The following is a 21708-nucleotide window of genomic DNA, read 5'->3' as shown; positions in this document are numbered from 1 at the left end:
GAGTCAAGGTTACATAATTCTAAAGAAAACAGTGCTTAAATTAAGCTGGTATTAAAAGGTTACTAGTTATTTTTTTCCACAGAGTAAAACCTCATCAGTTCAATATAATTGAATAGAAGCATGTCACAATTAATCAAATATGAATTATAGATTTTTTAAAAAATATGACTAACTGCTTAGGGTTTTTTGACTAGATGAGATATTTTAAATACCTTTCAACTTCCCTGCTCTTAATTAGCAGCATCAATGTTCCTGCAAACAATTAAAGTGAGGTTCTTAGAAGTAAAGTTTTTTTCTGAAGTGGATTGAATCCTGCTCTCTTCTGATTTTGTTCCCACAAATGTGCCTCCTGGATCCCAAGGCTGATCTCTACCCACAGCCAACGCCTCTTTCACTAGTGTAGGAAGTCATAGCCGTGACCTCAGGCTGATGGCCCAGAAAACTGGTCTGAGAGGCCTACAAAATCTCTCAGCATAGACGACTGGTTGGCTGGTACTTCTCTCCATCCATTAGGGGTGTCAACCTGGGAGACGCTGGCCTGTCAATAACACAACCATAGAAAATAACATATTTGAAGTTACAAACAGAAATCAGACACAATTTTCCTGATTCTCAGGATTCTTTGGGGTGACTCAATTTGCTTTTCAAAACTTTTGTCAGTGGAGCAAAGATAAAATTTAATTCAATCCCAGGACAAGCCTTCAAAACATTTCCTTTTAGGGAAGAGATCTTCTCTCATCCTCTACTAAGTACTAAATCAACTGGAACCCTTATCATAGCTTGTCTAAAACTCACACCAAATCAATGCGCTATTTATTTTCCAAAGACTTGTGCATTTCTTAAATCATAACCCTCATGGAGTCATAAAGAACATATTTATTCTGAAATTTATTGATTTTCACAATCACACTGACTAGAAATGAAAGTACAAAGGAAACAATTTAGCACTTCCAGATTACCTAAAGATACACAACAGGTGGCTTGTTCCTATAAGTTTGCTGAGTTTAGGAGATCAGAAGGGTCATAGTTTTAACTTCTACACATCCTAATTGTGCAAAACTTCCTTAGGACTTGCAAGTTAGAGAATGAAATGATCCTCAAAGTCTCAAGAAGGAAGAAGCTCATATATGGGTGGGCTCCTTGATGTTAATATTTGGAGAGCTACATGCATCTTCCTCTTGTCTAGAAGATCATTAGAGCTTTTGGGAGTCAATGTCTATTCTATTTAATTCATCACACAGCAGATGGAATCAGAATTTTCCCCATAACATTTCCCCACTGAACTCCACACCAATTTAGCCAACTTTCCATTAGATGTGTATCACCAGAATTTCTCACAGTTTTCTCCATCTCAACCAGTTCCAAACCAAACTCTCTCTCCCCGTGCACACTACTCCTCCATGGTCACCCTCAAAATGTCTTCCTCTTCCTTCTCATGGAATTGGTCACCTTCTACCACAAATCTACTTCTTAACTCCCTCTGGAATCTGTGTCCTCTTCTTCTATCCCCACCTCCTCAGTCTTAGTTCTGGCCCTTTTCCTCTCTCCCCTGGACAAGTGGAACAATCTCCTTACTAGTCTCTGAGCCCCTAACTCCCGTCATCCACTGTAATTCAGTCTGCATGCACCCAGTGACCTCCCCAAAATACCCGGCATGACTTTTCCCTCTTCTGTGCAGACTGATCGCACTTCTGGGCCGTCCACATCTAGTTTTCCTCATTCACTATTACCAACATTTCTCCAATGCTGAGAAGTTCTTTCTTTTTTCATCTTTGAAAAGCAACTTTCCAGTTTTATAGATTTACACCTACACTTTTTCTGGAATTCAACTTTTGAGGTTTTTGGATTGCAATAATTATAAATAGTGAACAACAGTGACATCTGAGATGAGGTGAGGCTACAAATGTCAGTTATGCTGTTGATAGTGAGACCTTATAATAAATATGCATCTATATCTAATAGGCATAAAGGCATGATAGTATTGAACATTCAAAGATGAGTACTTTGTATAAAACCTTTTGCAAGCACTGAAATTAATAAAGCCATTATAAATTAGGGAGCAAGTGAGTGGGCAGAGGAGAAAGGAAAAAAAGATTATTCTTACAGTTCTTTAGAAATGCAAATAAGAACATTGCCTAACATCATTACCTGACTGATAAAATGGTTATCATTTAACAGGTATTTATTTAGAAACCTGTTCCAATTCTTAACTGAAAGAAGTTCTTAAATTCAACACAACCCTATTTGCTAAGTAGTAATAAAACAAATTTCTAGGGAGAAAATAGCAACTACTAAATGTCATAACAGGGTCTATGAAATTGGAGATAATTCTCACCACTGTTTTCACAATTTAAGTGATAAACTAAAAAGTCTTCACAAGCCTGGCAGGCAGATCCAACTCCCTGACCAACTGGATGCCGTGGCTGTGGGAGGTAAGGCAATAGTTCAAAACGGCTTCTGAGCAGACAGTAGCAATCATTGCTACTCTAGAAAAGTGGAGTGCCCAGCCTCCCTGAAGGCATTTAAGTCAATTTTTAAAAACCTAGGCAGGCCAAACAAATGTATCTACCAAGTCTTCAGTTTGGGAGCCCAAGTCCAAAAACGTCTAATGACAGACCCTCCACAACACAGAAATCTTTGCACAAACAAACTGTGAAGCTCAAAGGATAGATTCTGACATCAAGCAGACTGGGGTGAAAACACAGGCTTCACCTCTAACTAGAACTGTGACTTTAGACAAAAGAACAATCCCTCTCTGCCTCCATCACCTCATATGTAATAACAGGGACACTCATCAGTAAGTGTCTGAGTCAGTTTGGGCTGCTATGACAAATGACCATTGACTGGGTGACGTCAACAACAAACACTTGTTTCTCACAGTTCTGGAGCTTGGGAAGTTCAAGATTAAGGTGCTGGCAGGACTGGTTCTGGTGAGAGCCCACTTCCTGGGGGGTGCAGATAGCCATTTTCTCACTGTGTCCTCACATGGTGGAGGACAGAGAGCTCTCTGGAGTCTCTTTATAAGGGCACTAAGCCCATTCACAAGGTCTCTGCCCCCATGACCTAAGCACCTCCCAAAGGCCCCACCTCCAAATACCATCACATTGGGGGTTAGGATTTCAACATAGGAATTGCAGAGGGACAAAAAGATTCAGCCCATAATCTAAGGAACTCACAGAGTTGTGAGATTAAACGAGATCAAATAGGGCACGTGCTTAGAGGAACATCTGAACCATAGCAAACCATTCTTGTCAAATGATCAAAGCAGGGAATAACACGTGATTTAATATTTTCCTAATATTGTCTAAATCAATTTTTCAGATTTAGACACATTTAATTAAATAACATTTTAATCTAAATTATATACCCTTTAGGAACTAGCTGGCTATCTTTGATTAGTTGGAAAATAATATGAAAAAAGCAGTAATTTTGGAAGCAAGGACTTGGGTTTGAGTCTCAGGTTAATTACCTGTTAGCTATGCAGGTTTAGGAAAAACTCACTTAACCTCTCTGAAACCCTATGTATTTCTTTCGTGGACTGTGCTTTGTGAGAATTCTAGAAGCTACAAACCCTAAGCAAGGCTCCAGATTATGGAAAGGAGCTTGGAAAAAAATTCCAACTAATTCCCAGCATCGGTCATATGTACCTTGAATCTCATAACGGCCCATGCTTATAAAGAGGAACAAAAAGACCCAGTTTTTCTGGAATCAGGTGACCTTTCAATATAGACCATGCTCTAAATCTATTAAATACAGAGGAAATTCTAACCAGAATCGAGCTGGACTGGAGTTGAGAATCAAATAGATCTTCTAAAATTTTTTATAAAATCAAGCAATGCCTCAATCCTCGCCTAACTATTTGCATACACTGACTTACACAGGTCTCAAGAAACTATCTAGAAAAATCGTATTGAAACTTGAGATTTAAACAAAGATTTCTGATTGGCATCAGTGAGGAACGACAAGGTCTCATAAGAAGAAGAACCAGATATCCAGGGGTGACTGGACAAGAGACTCAGAATGACACACATTGAGTGACACTTCTGAGAACATGGAACAGTTGATACCAACACTTATCAGGACCCAATCCTTCTGTGCACCCCTGGAAGATTAGGTCTGAGAACTGGAAATGCTGCATTGCTGGCTTCCAAGACACTTCCATCTCAAGCAATTTTAATATGGAGCCCATTTTGATTGAGTATTACCCAGAATGCATATTCTTCTCACTTTACATGTGCAATAATGTGGATTTTCAGTATCAAGAAGCTTCTGTTTTATCAGAGTCAAGGTGCAGCCTTTGAGTCCCGGGGACCGGTCATTCAGCAGGATACGATTCAGATTAGTACCTCTGTGGAACAGTTACAGCTGGAGGTTGCCAGAGTTCAGCTTGGGAAGTAGAACAAATTCAGGGACACTTGTAAGCACCCACTTTCAGTAGTAATCAAATGCCCAGAAGCATTTGAACAAGGTGAACTGGGCAAAAGACAGCTTCCTGTAGTCAAGCAGGTGGAAACTCAGAGACACGGAGGTTCAGATGTTTATGTTAATGTGATCACATGCGAGCTTGCAGGCTCGTGAAGTCCAATACATCAGGTTCCAGAGCTATAAATTCCAGAAGGAACCAAGGTTTTAGGGAAGAAGCTGTATCTGTTATCTGCCACTCTTTTCAGGCACGCATCTCAATTGGGGAGGGGAGAAGCCTGAAAACCATATTTTTCATACTCCTTTGCCCCCTGGCTTCTGATTATGTTTTCCAAAGGGGGAGCTCAGAATGGGAACTGGACCAAAAGAGGGAAAAAAGGATCTTTCTCCTGTATGTGGAGTATCAGCAGTGAGAGCAGCAGCGAATGGTTCCTTAAGCAACAAATGTGATGGAGCAGTGCTTCCAGCAGATCCGTGGCAGGGGTGGGGCTCAGGAAACTTCCCGACTTCTCCTCCTTCCTGCCCTTCTGGGGAGCTTCGTGACCAACGCCCTGCATTAACCCTCCCTTTGCCTGAAATACATTCAACAGTCTCCATTTCCCCAAATGGACATTTGCAGATATAGAAGCAGAAAGAAAAAGTCGGAGGTGTTTTTCTCCAAAGATCATCAAGGAAGGGATTAATTGCACATAAGGGAGAGCTGGCTGTAATGAATAGAGAACAAAACTAGAAGTCAAAAACACATAGGATTGAATCCTGGATCTTCCAGTCCCCAAAGAAAAAAGTGACCAAATTCATGGAAGCTGCAGAGTAAGGAGAAAACAGTGCCGCTTAGGATATAGACGAGAAGTGGTCACATCCCAATTATGTCCTCATTAGCCCCAATATTGAGGGTCTTCTATCACCCTTGGAAGCCTTAGTTTCCTCACCAGAGAAGAGCCACAATCAGGGACATATAGCCAAAAAGTTTAAAACTAATTAATAAAGTCAGCCAATTACATGGATGCTGAATTTAAGCAATCAAGAAAACTTATAGAGTGCAGTAATGGGTAGCAGTCCTAGGGGTCATAAAACCCTACGTCTCATGATTGTGATGACTAAGACAATATTGACCATTTGTTCAATGTGGACTATGCGTGAGATACTATGTTAAGAGTTTTACCTACATTGCTTATGATCCTCACAAAAACCCCATTTTCAGATGCCAAAACTCAGAGAGATTAAATAATTAATTCAAGGTCCTACAGCTCGTAAGTGGGAAAGCCAAGACTTGAACCCATCTTTCTGTTTCCCAAAACCCCACTCTTCCAGCATTCCACGGTACCACTAGCTGCAATCATTGTGATAAACGTACTTTGGATGCTGGAGAGTGTGACATGCACGTAGAGGATTGATAGCTTAGCTCCACAACCAGCAAATTTCATACATTGCAAGAGACCACTGCTTTGGAAATGGAAATGTGTCATCATCCCTCTAGTAATTGTCCAGGTCTCCAGCTTGAGGCACCCTGAGACCCCATGAGGCACAGGGGTTTCCACCAAAGTGAGCTCCAGTTCTTATTCACTGTGCTCCCGCCCTAACCAAAAGACTAACTGAATAATCACCATTTTATCAGTCAAGCAACAAAGTTGAGTATTATTCTCATTTACATTTCTAAAGCAACATAAAAATAACCCCTTTTAAACGGTACCCACTCACTTTCTCCTTATATGCTAATGCGTGTCACAATTTCAAAGCCTGAAGAGAGATTTCCTGCAAAACATTTCGTTGCCTTAACGTTGCACATGCTCACAGTTCTGAATGCCAGGTTACAAACACGAATTAACTCTGGTTCCAAATCAATTACATACTGATAAGTCTTCAGGAAAGACAACTTGGATACGTTGATTCCAAACTCTACGGGTTATTTCAAGGCTTTAGAATATTTAACATTAAAAATTTCATTTCATCCTCAGACTTTAGTAAAAAAAAATATTGTCACCGATATTAATAATCAAATCTAAAATCAACCTCCTTATTTAAAAAATTCCCCTTTTTCCCTTTGCTAAAATCGGATCATTTCAACTAATTCTTGTAGTCACATTGCTTTCCATTTGATTTAGTTTCTTGATTTGAAGTAATGAGCTGCAACTTAGGACCATGACATATTAAAGCAACTGGGTAATTAATTCAGAGCTGGCTACTCACCTTTGTTACGGTTTTTAATAAATGTTGTCACATGTGCAGAGCAGGTGACTGCATTTACATCAAGAGTATGTATTTACGGGCTGGCCGGGTGGCACAGTGGTTAAGTGTGCACGTTCCGGTTCCGTGGCCCGGGGCTCATCAGTTCTGATCCCAGGTGTGGACATGGCACAGCTTGGCACACCATGCTCTGGTAGGCGTACCACATATAAAGTAGAGGAAGATGGGCATGGATGTTAGCTCAGGGCCAGTCTTCCTCAGAAAAAAGAGGAGGATTGGCAGCAGTTAGCTCAGGGCTAATCTTCCTCAAAAAAAAAAAAAAAAAGAGTATGTATTTATATTTAAAGTATTCAACTTTAGGTATATATTCAGGTTTTCTGTGTTTTATAAAACTTGCCATCTTGATCTTCTGTTCAAAACTGGTTAGTGGCTCCACAGCACGAGGCATCGTGCCCTACCAAAAGAAGAAGAAAGAAAGATTCTCCTCCTGGAAAAATGGTTCCCTCTTGGATTCCTTTCCCCCTTTCTTTCTTCTTTCTGTCCTTCCTTCCTTAAAGTGGCTTAGAAAAAAAATAATACAAGATCTTATTAAGAAACCAAAGGAAACAAGATGAAGGAGCAAAAAGAGTTAGAAAAATAAAATAATGGCATGCTGGAACCATAGTAAGTGCCTGGAGATCATCTATACTTGCTAGTGGTAATTAGAAACTGGGCTCTGACTTTCCTAGAAACCCCAAGCAAATGGAGGAAAATGCTACAATTTATATGATTCATCCTTCCTATAAGATGCTTTTTTGGTTGCTAATGAGAAACATTAACGAGAAACCACAACAGTTATCCTGTAGAAGAGAAACAGGATCTTAAGCCAGGGTGTTCTTAGGAAAGTGAGGAAACACAGCGGCAAAGCGCACAAAGCCCACGGGGCGAGGAGGAGAGCCAAGGGTAGGAGGAAGCCACTGCTAAAAAGAATCAAGATATAAAATAAACTTTTTCTCCACTTTTGAGTGGGTTCTGGGGTCATTATCCAGGGAAATCTTCAAGGAGCAAGTTTGTCTATATTTGGACTTTCCTCCACTTACCTACTCATTTCCTGCCCGAACCCTGTACTTTCTGGAACTAGAAATTGATGGAAAAAATCCTTAGAAAGCAGAAACTTTTTAACTGTAATAAACAGTAGGAAGAAAAGGATGGAGACCTGGATTGCCTTTAGGGATCACACTTGAGCTGAGGAAAACCACATGTCAGTGGGAAGAATCTGGTAGCTAAAACAAACAAAACAAAAAGTGCCTGGGCTATCTCTGGAGTCAGGGCTAAGTGTTCCAAGGCGGCCTTACGCAGCACCCTGGGCTTAGGGCTAGTGTTAGGGTAAGGCACCACCAGGCTCCCTGCCCAAACGCAGACCCATCAGGTTCTACAAAGAGCTTTTGCTACAAAATCACCAGAGCTACTGCTTCCATTTTCCTTTCTTCAACGCTTCAAAAAGAATGAAGCTGTCTCCTCCAGAGCCCCCAAAAGAAGCAAACAGACCAAAAAATGACATCAGGTGGGTGTCAGATTGTCTGGAAAAAGCTGCCTGCTGACTGCTAAATCGGTGAGGCACTATTTACCAAAGAAGAGGACTCATCAGGAACTTGCCCCTCCAACCGGGGTATGGTTCACTGCAGGCTTTTCAACATGAGTCAATCCACACTCCATCAACCGCTCTCTGCCATGGACGCCCTTTTGGGAAAAATGCTTGTAATGCTTCTCATATTTCTAAAATCAAGACCTAGTACTTCATTTTTTTGTTAGTCTTATTTTATATTCACAGAGAATATAGCTCATTGTATATCTCACTATTAGGGTTCTTTTGTCACTGTATTAAATTCTATTTGTGTGATTGTCTTCTAGCTAGACCATGAGATCCTTAAGAACAGGCACTTATGTTACTCTTCCTGGCACATAGTTTAGGTGTTTAATCTATAGGTGTTAATCTTAGGTGTTAATGTATATCAAATAAACGAAGGAACCTTCACATTTTATTTACACATGGAGCAACATTACTTAAATATCGGATAAATCCGGGGCTGGCCTGGTGGCACCGCAGTAAAGTTCGCACATGCCGCTTCTCAGCGGCCCGGGTTTCGCCGGTTCGGATCCCGGGTGCGAACATGGCACAGCTTGGCACACCATGCTCTGATAGGCATCCCACGTATAAAGTAGAGGAAGATGGGCACGGATGTTAGCTCAGGGCCAGTCTTCCTTAGCAAAAAGAGGAGGATTGGCAGTAGTTAGCTCAGGGCTAATCTTCCTCAAAAAATAAATTTAAATAAATAAATAAATATCAGATAAATCCAATTGCTACAAAACAAATGGAGTTGGACATTGGTCACATTTTGGCTACCTAGCCTCCATTCACCCTTCCTAAAAAGCACCAACTTCTCTGGAGGGCTTAACTTTCCTCCACTACATGTCATCTTCCTGAGCAGTACCGGCCTCCCATTCTGAAAGCTGGACAGCAAGTGGTCACATGACTTAGCTTGGCCAATCAGATGATATCTCCCAGGACTCTGACTCAGTAGCACATAGAAAGAGGAAATGATTGGACACTATCCATGATGCAGAAATGTACTCACCACTTCTTCTTGTGGTTGGCCATTGTTCCACTTTCTAGCTCTACTCGAACCCTCAAAGTTCTCATTTATTTGCAAGCCTGGTCCTCAAGCATTTTCGCCTTAATTCTTTGAGCCTGTACATTGTAGCTTTCCCCAAATTATCTTTGAATATGCTAGCAAATTAGTCTCTGATGCCTGTAGCCAAGAACACTGATTGATATATAATAGCAAGGACCATGCTGAATTAGCAAACTCAAATAAAACCAAACAAACAAAAAATGAAGTGGCCAGTATGGCTTGGCAAAATACTTAAATGTTAGATATTTTACACCACAAATGATACCTAGGATCTCTCTGTCCCTTGATATGCAGGAAAAATTAGCTGGAGCCTCTCAAGTCTACAGCCCATAGAAGTCTAAAACTTCCTCTTAGATTTCTGAAGTTTCTCCGGGCATTTATACTCTTCTGCTATCCTTTGCCTTTTGGGTGTCCATTTTCACACACGCATTCTCTCTTCCAAATCACATTTACCCAGGCAGGAAGGTCAGGCATCTCACCAACACACACTCACACATATTCACCTAAAATACAGCAGTATAGTACAAGTATAGTATAGTAGGAGGGAGTGTGGTTATATGACCTTGAGCAGGTTACTTAGCCTCTTCCTGCCTTAGTTACCACACATTGTAAAACATAACAATGACATGGGCCTCATGGAATTGCTTTAAAAGTTAAATGGAATAATACACGTTAAGTTTATAGCTCACACATAGTAAACATTTAACACTCTTAACACTCAATTCCTAGCCAAGTTAAAAAACTTTGCTGAAGAACTGGGCACTGGGAGAGGTCAACACATACATCCTACACATTTAAAACAAGCTAACACATACAGATATGCAACCTAACTCCTCCCAAAGTCCCTGACAGCCACCAATGCCACTGGATGCTTCGCCCTTTTCCAAGCAGAGCCCAGACTCTCCGTCTTCTCTGAATCTTCTCTCTTCTCCAACCTTCTCCCTCCTCTCTTCACTCATGTTCCTGTCCTCAGAGGAAGTAAAAAATTCCTCTCCTGTTCCAGGGACCTAGGCCCTTCTGCTCTCACTGGACATAGGCCCTTCACCAAGTGATGATATCTCCCTACCAGAAAAAGAATTTCTGGTTCCTGCTCTCAAAATGATAAAATTTACTCAACCTAGTTATACCCAGAACATCAGTTTCTAGACCCAGTTGTTTGCATATTACCCTGTGGTTTTTTTCACATTCAATCATTAATGAATATTTTTAAATTACGTAATACTTTTTCTTTAAATAAACTTACTTTTAAATTTTAAATAAATGTCTTTTAACATGAAATTTTATTTCACCACTATAAGTGGTAAAATAGTATTACTCATCACAATAAGGTTACCTTAAAATAAATATTTTAAAATAAAAAAGATCATATAACACCCAAATTATTATGCATTACTAATGATCCATGCATCACAATCTAGTAATTGTGAGCCTAAAGTACGTCCTTTATTATGAACACCCAGAGGCTGGACCGGGAAGTGAATGGGTGGAAAGTCTGTGGCATTTGCATGTTACTAACATTGTGGGGAGAGAGGGAGAGTGGGTGAGAATGAGCATATGTTGATGGGATCAGGTTAGAAATCTGACGGAGAGGATGGTCCAGAGACAAGATTCTGGGACTGATATCATCTTGTATCCTGCATGGCTGTTCTATGGCACCCAGGAGAACAGCTAACGTTCATTTTAATTGAATTGTATTCCGTCGTTAGAATCCAGTGCTGCTATAAATAAACGTTGAAAAGCTAGAAAAGTGAGGGATCATAATAGCTGAATTATCCAAAAAGAAGTGCATTTTAACCAACTGACGAAGTTTGATACAGTATCTGAAACTCAAAACAATTTCATAAACTATCACCATTTTGCTCACTTGGCCGTTCAATTAACAAAAATAAAATTGATATTCTCTAGGTTCCATTATGCTTTCTTTGTACAAATAATGTCACAAACTTTTAGAGGAAAATTAAACAAACAGCACTGACCTAAAAGTCTGTGTTAAAGTCTTAAGACTCTGCCCCATGTCAATGTGTTAGGTAAATAACAAAGTCCACAATGCTTCCATTGAGAGTGTATAACATTATTGCTAAAAATACAGAGCCTCTTTGCATCTCTAGGTGTTCTAGAACACAAAACTATTTGAAATCTATGTAGTAATAGCAATGACTGGCTGATCACCAATTCTTCAATAAATACCCACCATGTGCCAGGTATTATGCATGAGACACTTTCCACGCTTAAGGAATTTCCAGGTTTGAGGTGATAGCACACCTGTGCAACTCAAGTCACTTTACACTAGAGTTGCGCCAAGATATCTGACAGCTCCTCTTTGTCGCAGCTTTCTGCCACCTTAGACACAGAGGCACAGTGCCCCTGATCTATACCCAAAGCTTTTCCACAGGGCTCAAGTGAAAGGGAAACTGCTCCTGCGATTGCACCAGGAAAGTATTTGTTTTCAGAATGTCTTCCAGCTATTGCTACCTACAGCTAATCCTCAGCCTCAAAGGCCAATTCATAACATTTAAACCTTATTGAATAGAAATTTCTTCACACTATTTGGTTGTACCAAATAAAATGCAGCGAGCCTTTAAAGAAAAAACTTCCCTAGGAGTCATCTTACTATTTGATCTCCAAGGGTTGCAGGAAAACAAAACAAAAACCTTTTAGCTTTATATAACTACACTATGCAACTATCATGGCACATAATCCAATGACCTGGTTGAAAAAAGAAACGAGCAAACTAGAACCTGTTATAAAAAGCTATCTGAATACATATCTAAAGTTTAGATGTACAGATGTATATTCTCAAACTATTTTTAACCCATTGAAATACATCTTCTTTCTTCCTATCGTAGAGATGAAGATCTGTTTTAACGTAACAGCATCTCCCATAATGCAGACCTTTAATATAGGCATCTGGAAACATTTACAGCCATGGCATATTTAACACTTAAGTAGAAATGAAAAAAACACTAATAACTGAACAGTACCACATTCATGATTATATATGAAACGAAGAAAATTCATATCTATTAGCTTTGTAACTCAACTAAAACAGATTTTTCAGAAGCCTCATAATTCAAATGACCATAATTTATAGCACAATATAGACAGAAATGTAACATACCTCACATTAGCATCAAGTTCATCCATTACAGGAAATAGGCATGGGTGAAGTGGATTTCAGTGCCCACAGGGTCCTATAATAAGGGAATAAAAAAGAGGTAATGTAGGAAAATAAAAGTCTAAGTTAAAGGAAAAAATGCCTAATAATCATTGCTTTCTATTTATCAGAATTTTTATGTAGAGTACCAGAAAAGTATTTCATAAACAATACTACAGCAAAAGGCTATTGGCATAGTGAGGTATGGCATAGCTGAATATTGCAAAAAGTTTCTTTACATTTTACTAATCTCCTGGAGATTAAAACCGACAAGTACTTCTTCTCACCTCATTTTAGTCAGTTTACTTGTTATTCTTCTTCTCCTCCCGGAAACATGGCTTGTTTACATGGTCTGCATTAGGACTTTGCCTAAAACAGTCAGCCATCTTGTTTCCAAAAGGATTTTTGGGGGTTTTTTTTTAAATCCTTTTTGAGAGGGGGTAATCATATATTCCTTTGAGAATCCAGTAAACTCTTGAGAACTCTCTGCCTAGAAAAAAATACACATGCATGCACATACACACACACTTTCTGAGGAGCCCACCACTCCTTGAGGCCCATCCATGAACCCCAGGCTAAGAGCTCCCAATGAAAAGGGAGTTAAGTTTCAAACTACCAAAGCCCCTAGCATAGACTCTCAGAAGACCTCACCCGGTTTAATGGATGGGCACTCACTGATCTCCTCCAAACCGGCCCTCTCAGTTGACTGTGCAGTTTCATTTTTCAGAAGAATGCCTATGTTTTTCATTGCATTTGTTCTACAACATGGTGAATCAGAGAACGTGGGGCCAGAGCCTGGTCTGTTTCTTCCAGGGTTACCCTACGCAAGTCCCTTTTTCCTTCCAAAATTCATCACCCACTTCTCAATAAACAGAAGAGATTGGAAGAGATGATCTCTGGGTTCACTTTCAGCTCTGATATTCTTTAATTCCATCTGCTGGCTTTCTAATCGAATCTTACCAAGAAGAAACTGTAAATCTGTTTAGCTACATAACAGAACCGTGAAACTCAGCCTGGGCTCTTGGATGCTTTGGTTGGGGTGGACCAAACACATATGCTGGCAGCCCACCAGAGCTGGAAAGGATGGGATCTCTCTGTGCTTTTCAATATTTGTTCTTTAGAGCCTCTAAGATTAACATGGGCTCCCATGGGCATTTCTGGGTGTTGGGCAGGTGTGGGGAAAATGCAGCCTACAGCATTCTGAACCTCCTATTAACCTCAAGCAAAGTAGCTCTGTCCATTTCTATTTGTTTTATGTTTTGAATTTGGAATGACATTTCAGTTAACAATGGACCGCATATACAACGGTGGTCCCATAAGACTAGTACCATACAGCCTAGGTGCATAGTGGGCTATACCATCCAGGTTTGTGTAAGTACACTCTATGATGTTCACACAACGAAATTGCCTAACAACACATTTCTCAGAACATATCTCTGCCATTAAGTGACACATGACTGTATTTGAAATACTTAAGTACAAAGCCCTAACTATTGAAGCGACAGGGCTCCATCCTCTTTCCTCCTTTATCTGAAATCATTCCTCAAGTGATCACATCCATTCCCATGGCTCAAAATACAGCCTCTTCACTGAACATTCCCAAGGCTACAGCTCTAGCCTAGGCCTTTCCCAGACTCATATCAGCTACCTGACATCTCAACTTGGATGATTAAAAAGCATTTCAAACTGAACTCTTGATTTCCCACTCTCAACACAAAAACCTGCTCCTCCCCTAGTGTTCTGCATCTCAGTAAATGGCTTCACCATTTACCCAGTTACTCAGACCAAACATCTTCTTTTTCTCACACTCTACAACTAAACTATCAGCAAGCTCACGCTCTACTTTGAAAATGATTCTTCAACCTGACTCTTTCTCATTACCTCCAAAACCAGCACCCAGGTCCAGGCTACCATCTCCTTTCCCAGGAATACCATCACACCCTCCTAACTGGTCTCTTGCTGGCTCCACTATCATCTCTTCTCCCCACAGTACCCAGAACGGTATCCTTAAAATGAAAGTTAGATCATTTCTTGCTTGCATAAAATTCAGTGGCTTCCTGTCACACTTGGAATAAAATCCAGACTCCTTATCATAGCCAACCAGACTCTCCATCACATGGTCCCAGCTCCTCTCCAGTCTCAATGTTAGCCATGCCCTACCCCTCCTCATTGCCTTTGAGCTCAATGGTTTTGCTACCTCCCTTGACCATAGAGTGGGCTTTCTTAGCGCGTTTTCACTTGTTTCCTCTCCCTGGAACGCTACCATGTAGATCACTCCCTCATTTCCTTAGGGACACTGCTCCAATGTTACTTCCTCATAGAAGTCTTCCCTGACCACCTAAATAAAACTTCAGACTTCATTTTCTAAAAGTGTCTATCCCCTTTATCCACTCTATTTTTTCTTCCAAGTACATACATTACATATACTCAATTGTTTCTTTATTAGTGATCTGTCTCCCTCACTGGAATGTAAGTTTCAAGAGAGTATAGCAATATTTTGATCACTATTATATCCTCAGTGCCTAGAAAAATGTCCGGTATATTATATTGTCTTCATAGATATTTGTTGAGTCAACTAAGTAGCTAGTTAGTTTTGCAAATGAGGAAACTGAGGTTTGAGAGTTTGTGACTCTCTCACTGGGAGGAAATATATGCACTATCCTAGAGTACAATATTGTAATTTTTGAAAGTGGAAAAAAACCTTTCATCTTATTTGGTTACCCTTTACTAAGCATTAACAAGTACCAAACACTGCCCTTTCCCTCCTCTTTCAAACTCTGAGTCTTTACCTCTTTTGTTAGATGAAGAAAATAAGGGTCAAAGAAGTTATTTGTCTTGCCAAAGTTGCACAACTAGCACTTGATCAAACTGGGAATAGAATCCAGGGCTGTGAATTCCAAAACTCAAGCTTTCTCTTGCATAGTTCTTGTCATCATATCACACTTCTTCCCACTAGAGCAAGGGGATCTCCTGAAGAAAGTAGATATAATGCTATATTTTCTGCTGGTAATCGATTCCCTCTTTCTCTGAAAACAGTGCCTTGATTTTCCTTCGTGGAACAACCCCTCCCATGCCTCAATCCCTAGCCTCAGTCATAAGCACATGACCAGGACTGGTGATGGGGTTCAGGGCACATTGATTACTTTGATTTAAAGTTTCTTAAATACTTAAGAAACAGCCAATGCAAAAAGGACTCTCTGACTCTCCTTTGTCCCCCTGAGAGCAGGAAATAAATCTCCCAAGTGAAAGGTACTCTCCTTGCACTAGGAGGTAGAGAGACATCCTTATCATCAGAGAGAGGAAATTCAGAGTCAAGAAGGATGTGCAAACAAACTCTGTTTATTTCTTCACTAGTTACTATCCAAGCCTAAGTTTTTTTTCATCTTCTCAGTTCCTCACAAATTTATTGTTTCTTTGTCTAAAAGGTATAAAAGCTGTCTGCTTTGGTCATTTCTTTGACTCTCATATTCTTATAGAATCCCCATAAATGTGAAATTAAAACTGACTTTCTCCTGTTAATCTGTCTCATGTCAGTTTAACTCTTAGACCAGCCAGAAGAGCCTAGAAGGGTAGAGGAAAACTTTTTCCTCCCCAATGGTTGGCATAGCCAGCAGAATTCACTTCACTGGCTGGACACTGCTCACTCCAAGGCTGCTGCAGCTGAAAGATCCTGGGATCTCTGACAAAAAGCCAGCAGAAGGTAAGAACTCTTACTATATCACTCTCCTGGATCTCTGCTTTCAGGGTCCTATGGAAGCAAGAATAGTAAGAGTCCTTCTTTCCTTTTCTAAATTTAGATTAGCAGGAGAAAATATTTGTGGAACTCATTCCTTAGACACAGCAACTCTGGTAAAGATTTGGTAATCAGTATTGTCAGTTTTTATTAATCCTTTTCCTCCCAGAGATGGTCACTGTTTTTCTTTGTCTCTGTCTATTGTGTCTTTTGTCATAAGGAGAAAACACAGGGCAGAATGCAGGCATAGGCCCTATAAGCCTGCTGTTCGAGCTGGCCTCATAGACTGGTGGGCTCATGGTTCTCACCAGATCAGCATCTATTTAAACAAACTTTGTTGTGGGTCCCCTATGTAAAAACTGGATGAGGTTTTCCCTTTCATGTCGTTCTATGTCTTGAGAGCTTGACTTTGTGACCAGTGAGAATATTCTCTCTGGTCTCCCCTATCTGAGAGATGCACTTACCAGGCCAGAATGCACCTTGGTGGTGAGTTGAATAGACTGGGGTTCCGAGACATGAAGCCACAAACAGCTCTCTTTGTCCAGCCATGCCAGCTCTCAGGGGAGTTTGTCATGAGGGATCTCAGACCATAACGGGCCTTTGTTGTCCCTATCTTGATTGCTTTGTTAATGCTAGAAATATTCCATTTCAGTAGAGCGGGCCCAGTATCACAGGTTAGATGGGCTGGACTGGAGGCATCTCACATTCCCATGAGAGACAAGAGACACTGTTTTCACTACACCATCCTTACTGCCTGTGCAACGAAGGCCTTTACTTTCTTAGACTATCGTTGGGAATAAGCTTTCTGGATCTTATACAAGCGTTGCATATTTTACACTTTCTTGTGGGATGCCTCTTCCATCCTTGTGTTCACTGGTTTGAGCACCTATTGAGATTAATATAAGATCCTACTCGTCAATGGTCAGATGATGGATCCTTTAATTGGCTATATTTGAAACAAAAAGAAAGTTTTAGAGAGCTCTCATCCTAAACAATTGTTTTATTGGTACCTATAAGAAGACCAAATTAAAAAGTGGATACAAAGAAATATAATGGCTAGCCTTCAGGACTCCTTTTAACAAGATGAAAGAACGGAAATTAGAACAAAAATTAAAACTCCACATACAACGTAAATTCCTCCTTCTTAAAATCTGAAGAATATCCTAGTACACCTGCTTATTTTATGTCTAAGAACTGCAGTCCCAGAAGCTGTAGATATCTTTAAAAAAAATATTGAAAGCAACTGTCCTTATCTCATAAATCTTTCAAAACTAAAAAGAAAAATGCAGCTCAAGAGGCAATCCAAAATGCATCTATTCCTTTTTGCTAATCCTAAAACCTCCCCTATTTACCTCAAAAGGCTTGTAAATTATTCGCCTTAGGAAACCAAAGTCCTTCTTGGAGGAACTTTCATTCTTTTTCTGTCCTTTAAAGTTATAAATCTTATCATGTCTTTGAAATGTAAACACACCCCAAATTGCCCAAAACTGAAGGGGGAAGAAAAGGAAAAGAAGCCTTTTTAAAAATACAAACTGCTCCACAGCTTCCATAAGATTATTCGTCAAGAGCAAATACAAATCCTGAAAGTCTTCTCTATAAATAGTAGAAAGCTTTAGCCAACTGAATGGGGAAAACTTCACTTATTGCAACAGTTATTTATAAACAAGTGAGATTTATTTTGTTATTCCTGATGAACAGCTGAAATTTTAAAATGAAAGCTACAAGATCTCTGTTTGTGTGTACGTTTATGTATGTATGTTATAGATATGGTATTTTCCTACCTCTGGATGGTATCGCCACAATTAATTTGTAAAAAAGTTTTATGTAGTTGGCTTAAAAATAAGCATTTATGAATTAAGTATTTCTAAATCTCAGAAATATAATAGAAACTAACCTAAATATTTTTCAAGTTCATGCGATTTAGGATAATTTTTGGTAAATAAAATCCTGTTTAAGTTTGTTGTTTAATTAATACAGACATGTCTTTAGAGTTATCACATTAAATATAATACTTTTATTCTACCTAGGTTTGCTAAAAGTCACATAAGCTCATGTTATCTCTGTTACAAAATCTGTCAGCTAAATGAATAAATAATAACTTGAGTTGATGGCAAACTGCTTTAATGTCTCATGAAATTTTCATGAGCAATCTAAGTATGATTGTTGAGAACAAATGAATTAAACAGATGTAAATGAGATAAAGAGTTTTTAGATGAACTTTTTAGCAATGATTGTTTTATGATATGTCTACTTAGTTTCCCAAATCCTTTTGGTAACTTCCACCCTAAGAATTTTGCTAAGTTAAATTAAATGAACAGAATTCATCATTTAATGGGAAATGTGATCATTTCCAAATAAGATAAAATACTAAACCATTAATTGCTAACCAAGTCTAAGTTTACCTAGTTGTGTCTTCTTATTACAGAATAACTAAAGATGTTTAGGTCTGTTAGTAAATATGTCTTGTGCCACATTAAAAATTGTGCTATGAGGAAATGTATGCTTCTAGAAATTATGAAATATATTCATAAATTTACCAATTTACAGAACCTGGGTATAAAAGTTCACAAATGCTTACTTCTTAGTTTTCACTACAAATTAAGATTTCTAAGGATTAAGAATTCTAATTAATATATGCAATTAAAGCTACTAGAAATAGTAAGGGAAACAAATCTGCATACAAGGAAAGTAGAATATATTTTTGGTTAGAAAAGGCATAAGTATGGAAATACATTTTTGTTGAGGGAAATTAAAATGATTTTGCCACAAAGTAAAGCTAGTTATTTCAAAAGGGAAAAAAGAACAAGGGGCAAACTAAAATTGACAAAGTTGCATAAGGTTTATGGAAAAGGAATCTTTAGAAAGGTTTTTTTTTTCTTTTTTTTGGCATGATCAGGGCTGGCTAAGATTGGAGTGAATCTAATCAAGTAGTATCAAAAAGTAAACTGATGCAAAATTTAAATTTTGGTTTCTCTTTGTTAAAAGAAAAAAGTTTTCTTGGACTATTGGTCTGCTCTTGATGCTAAGAGATTGTCAAGTGTTTTTTTAACATTTAAAATATTTTTCCTAGAAAAAAAATTCTGTGTTATCAAAATAATGTCCTGTGCTTCATGTTGTCTTAATGAAGTCTTTGATTACTTAAGAAATTGAATTTTTTCAATATTAAAAAATATAAGTTTTGATCAAACTATGTAAATGTATATTTGCTAGTGAATCTTTATCACTTTGGTTAAATAGATAATTAAGTGTATTTCATAATGATCTGTGATCCTATTTATTAGTCAAGTGTCCAAATTTTTTGATATTTTTGACAAACTTCCCAAAATCAAATTCTAAATGAAGTCGTTTGACCACTAGCTAACTTTGGAATTTTTCAAGAGACCCTGAAATATCTCAAAAGATCTGCTCTCTCTCTATAAAAGAAAAAAGTCACACTAATTAGGCTTATTTGAAAGATTAAATTACACAGTCAAATAAGAATTAATACTAAGGCTTCTTTATGTTTTGTCTTCATCTTCAAGGAGATTCATGGAAAAGACTTTTGACAACTACAGGTGTTTGATAACTTTAAGATCATAAAACTAAACTGGGTAAGAATTTTCAGAACTAATGGAAAAACTGGATTCAAGCAGAACAAGAATTGATTACATGGGAATGAATAAAACTGAGCTGGATAATTATAATTTTATGACTTTTTTTTTGAAATATTGCTGGATCTTTTTTTGTTTGTTTCTTTTCCAGATATAAGAAAACCTTTCCTCTTAAGCTAACTATGACTCAGAAAAATTTGATAAAATATGCCTTTGTAAACAAAGATGAAACATTTATCTTTTTCTCCCTACCTAATCCCTCCAGAATTTGGAAACTTAGTGAGTATTCTTATTTTCATGGCAATATAGTTGTTTGCATAAGTTCAATAAGAATCTGCTCTCCTTGTAACAGGACACAATTTGAAACGTTGGTTGTATTGCCAAGGTTTGGCTGGAACGTCATATCTGAAAATGTGCGTAGGCTCAGATGTGACCAGACAGCTTTAAGGAAGTAAGGTTGACTTTATGGAACTTACAGTAAAGTCCCTTATAAAAATTGTCCTGGTACTTGCTTACAGAGTTCCTAGCAGCCTTACCAGATGAATAAGGAAAGTAACTTCCTAGCAGGCTCAGGAATCTCAAAATATTTTGGGGACCTCAAGAAGAGAGGAATTCACCCAAATCTATAAGTATTGCAGGCAAAGTCTGATGGCAAGTATTTGGCATGGCTTCCTAGCTTGAGAGGCTGTTAAAAGTTCAATCTGAAAATTCCTTATGAAAAGTTCCAGCAGAGCAGATTTAAAAGAGACTATATGATCAATCACTATTCTTCCTGCACTTATGTAAATAATCAACCCAAGTTTATTAAAACTAGACTTAATTTACAAACAAATTAGTCTTACTATGGTTATCTTTGGTAGAAGTTGAGGTGATTGTAGAGAGAAAAATATTATGTTTCAGTACATACACACTTATGGACATTAGATTCTATTTTTCTTAGTTGTCTTTGAGTTTTGCTTTCTACCTGTAAACTGGACTAGATCCTGAATTCTTCTAATTGCATCCAATGTCTGGCTACAACTTTCCAAAGTAATGTTTCCAATTTTTCTCCCACACTTCTGACTTAGAATCATTGAGAACTAAAACTGCCCTTCTTCCTGAAGCCTTGCAAACTGAATCTGAATGACTTCATATAAACTTCAGAGAATCACACACCAATCCAAGTTTATTCAATCTTCATACCTTTTACTATGTAGGCCACTCAGGAAATTTGCCTGACCACCTGATGACATCATCAGAAACACTCAAATTGGAAAAGATGCTTCAACCCAGACATCTAGAAATCTTTCCTACTGGCTACCCTCAGAACTCAGAAAATGATTCATAATTTGCTCCAATCATTCACCATTGTTTTTCTTTTGTTTCCATAGAAATTCTTCATAAATACATGATTGCTTGCACCATAAGCCTAACTTTGGGAGCCTACCTAAATCACCAACTCCTGAAACGAGACATAACTCTTTAACTGAACTGACTTATTTTCAAGACTAAAAGATTAACTCAATGAAATAATGGGAGCAATCTACCAGCTCAGCTTTTAATACACAAAACTTCCAGGGAAGCTTCAGAGGAGGGAACTGATGAGGTTCAGGGAAGGTCACCCCAAAATATGCCACTTTGGTATACTGATTATTTTGAATTAAAGCTACTTAAGAAACTGCCAGTTGTAAGAAGGACATTCTAACTCTCCTTTGTCCACCTGAAAGCAGGAAATAAATTCCCATGTGAAAGGTACTCTGCCCACACCAGGAGGGACACCCTTATTGCCAGAGAGAGGGAATTCATGGTCGAGAAGGCTGTGTAAACATACTCTGCTTAGTTTATTCACTAATTAGTACCCAAGCCTAAGTTTTTTCTTTTGTAAGTTCTTCACAAATGTATTGTTTCTTTGTCTGAAAGGTAGGAAAGCTATCTGCTTTGGTCACTTGTTTGGGCCTCATATTTTTATGGAGC

The 21708-nt window shown here is 38.6% G+C and overlaps 1 protein-coding gene across 12 annotated transcripts in view; it reads right to left on the bottom strand.

Annotated features, from left to right (window-relative positions):
- The window catches only part of HTR4 (5-hydroxytryptamine receptor 4), a 181489-nt gene that overhangs the window by 144471 nt on the left and 15310 nt on the right, over positions 1 to 21708 (bottom strand). For all 12 annotated transcript variants that reach the window (XR_006889299.1, XR_006889298.1, XR_006889297.1 and 9 more), the window contains exon 2: positions 12397 to 12469. Coding sequence is in view for 7 of the 12 variants with exons in the window: in XM_046665700.1 (XP_046521656.1) it covers positions 12397 to 12422 (26 nt within the window). In the remaining 5 variants the exon portion in view is untranslated. The remainder of the gene's footprint in view (positions 1 to 12396; positions 12470 to 21708) is intronic.

Source organism: Equus quagga, chromosome 7 (assembly GCF_021613505.1).
Source record: "Equus quagga isolate Etosha38 chromosome 7, UCLA_HA_Equagga_1.0, whole genome shotgun sequence".
NCBI classification, from domain to species: domain Eukaryota; kingdom Metazoa; phylum Chordata; class Mammalia; order Perissodactyla; family Equidae; genus Equus; species Equus quagga.
The sequence above is the reverse complement of the archived record's forward strand: the minus strand, read 5'-3'. Positions and strand labels throughout refer to the sequence as shown.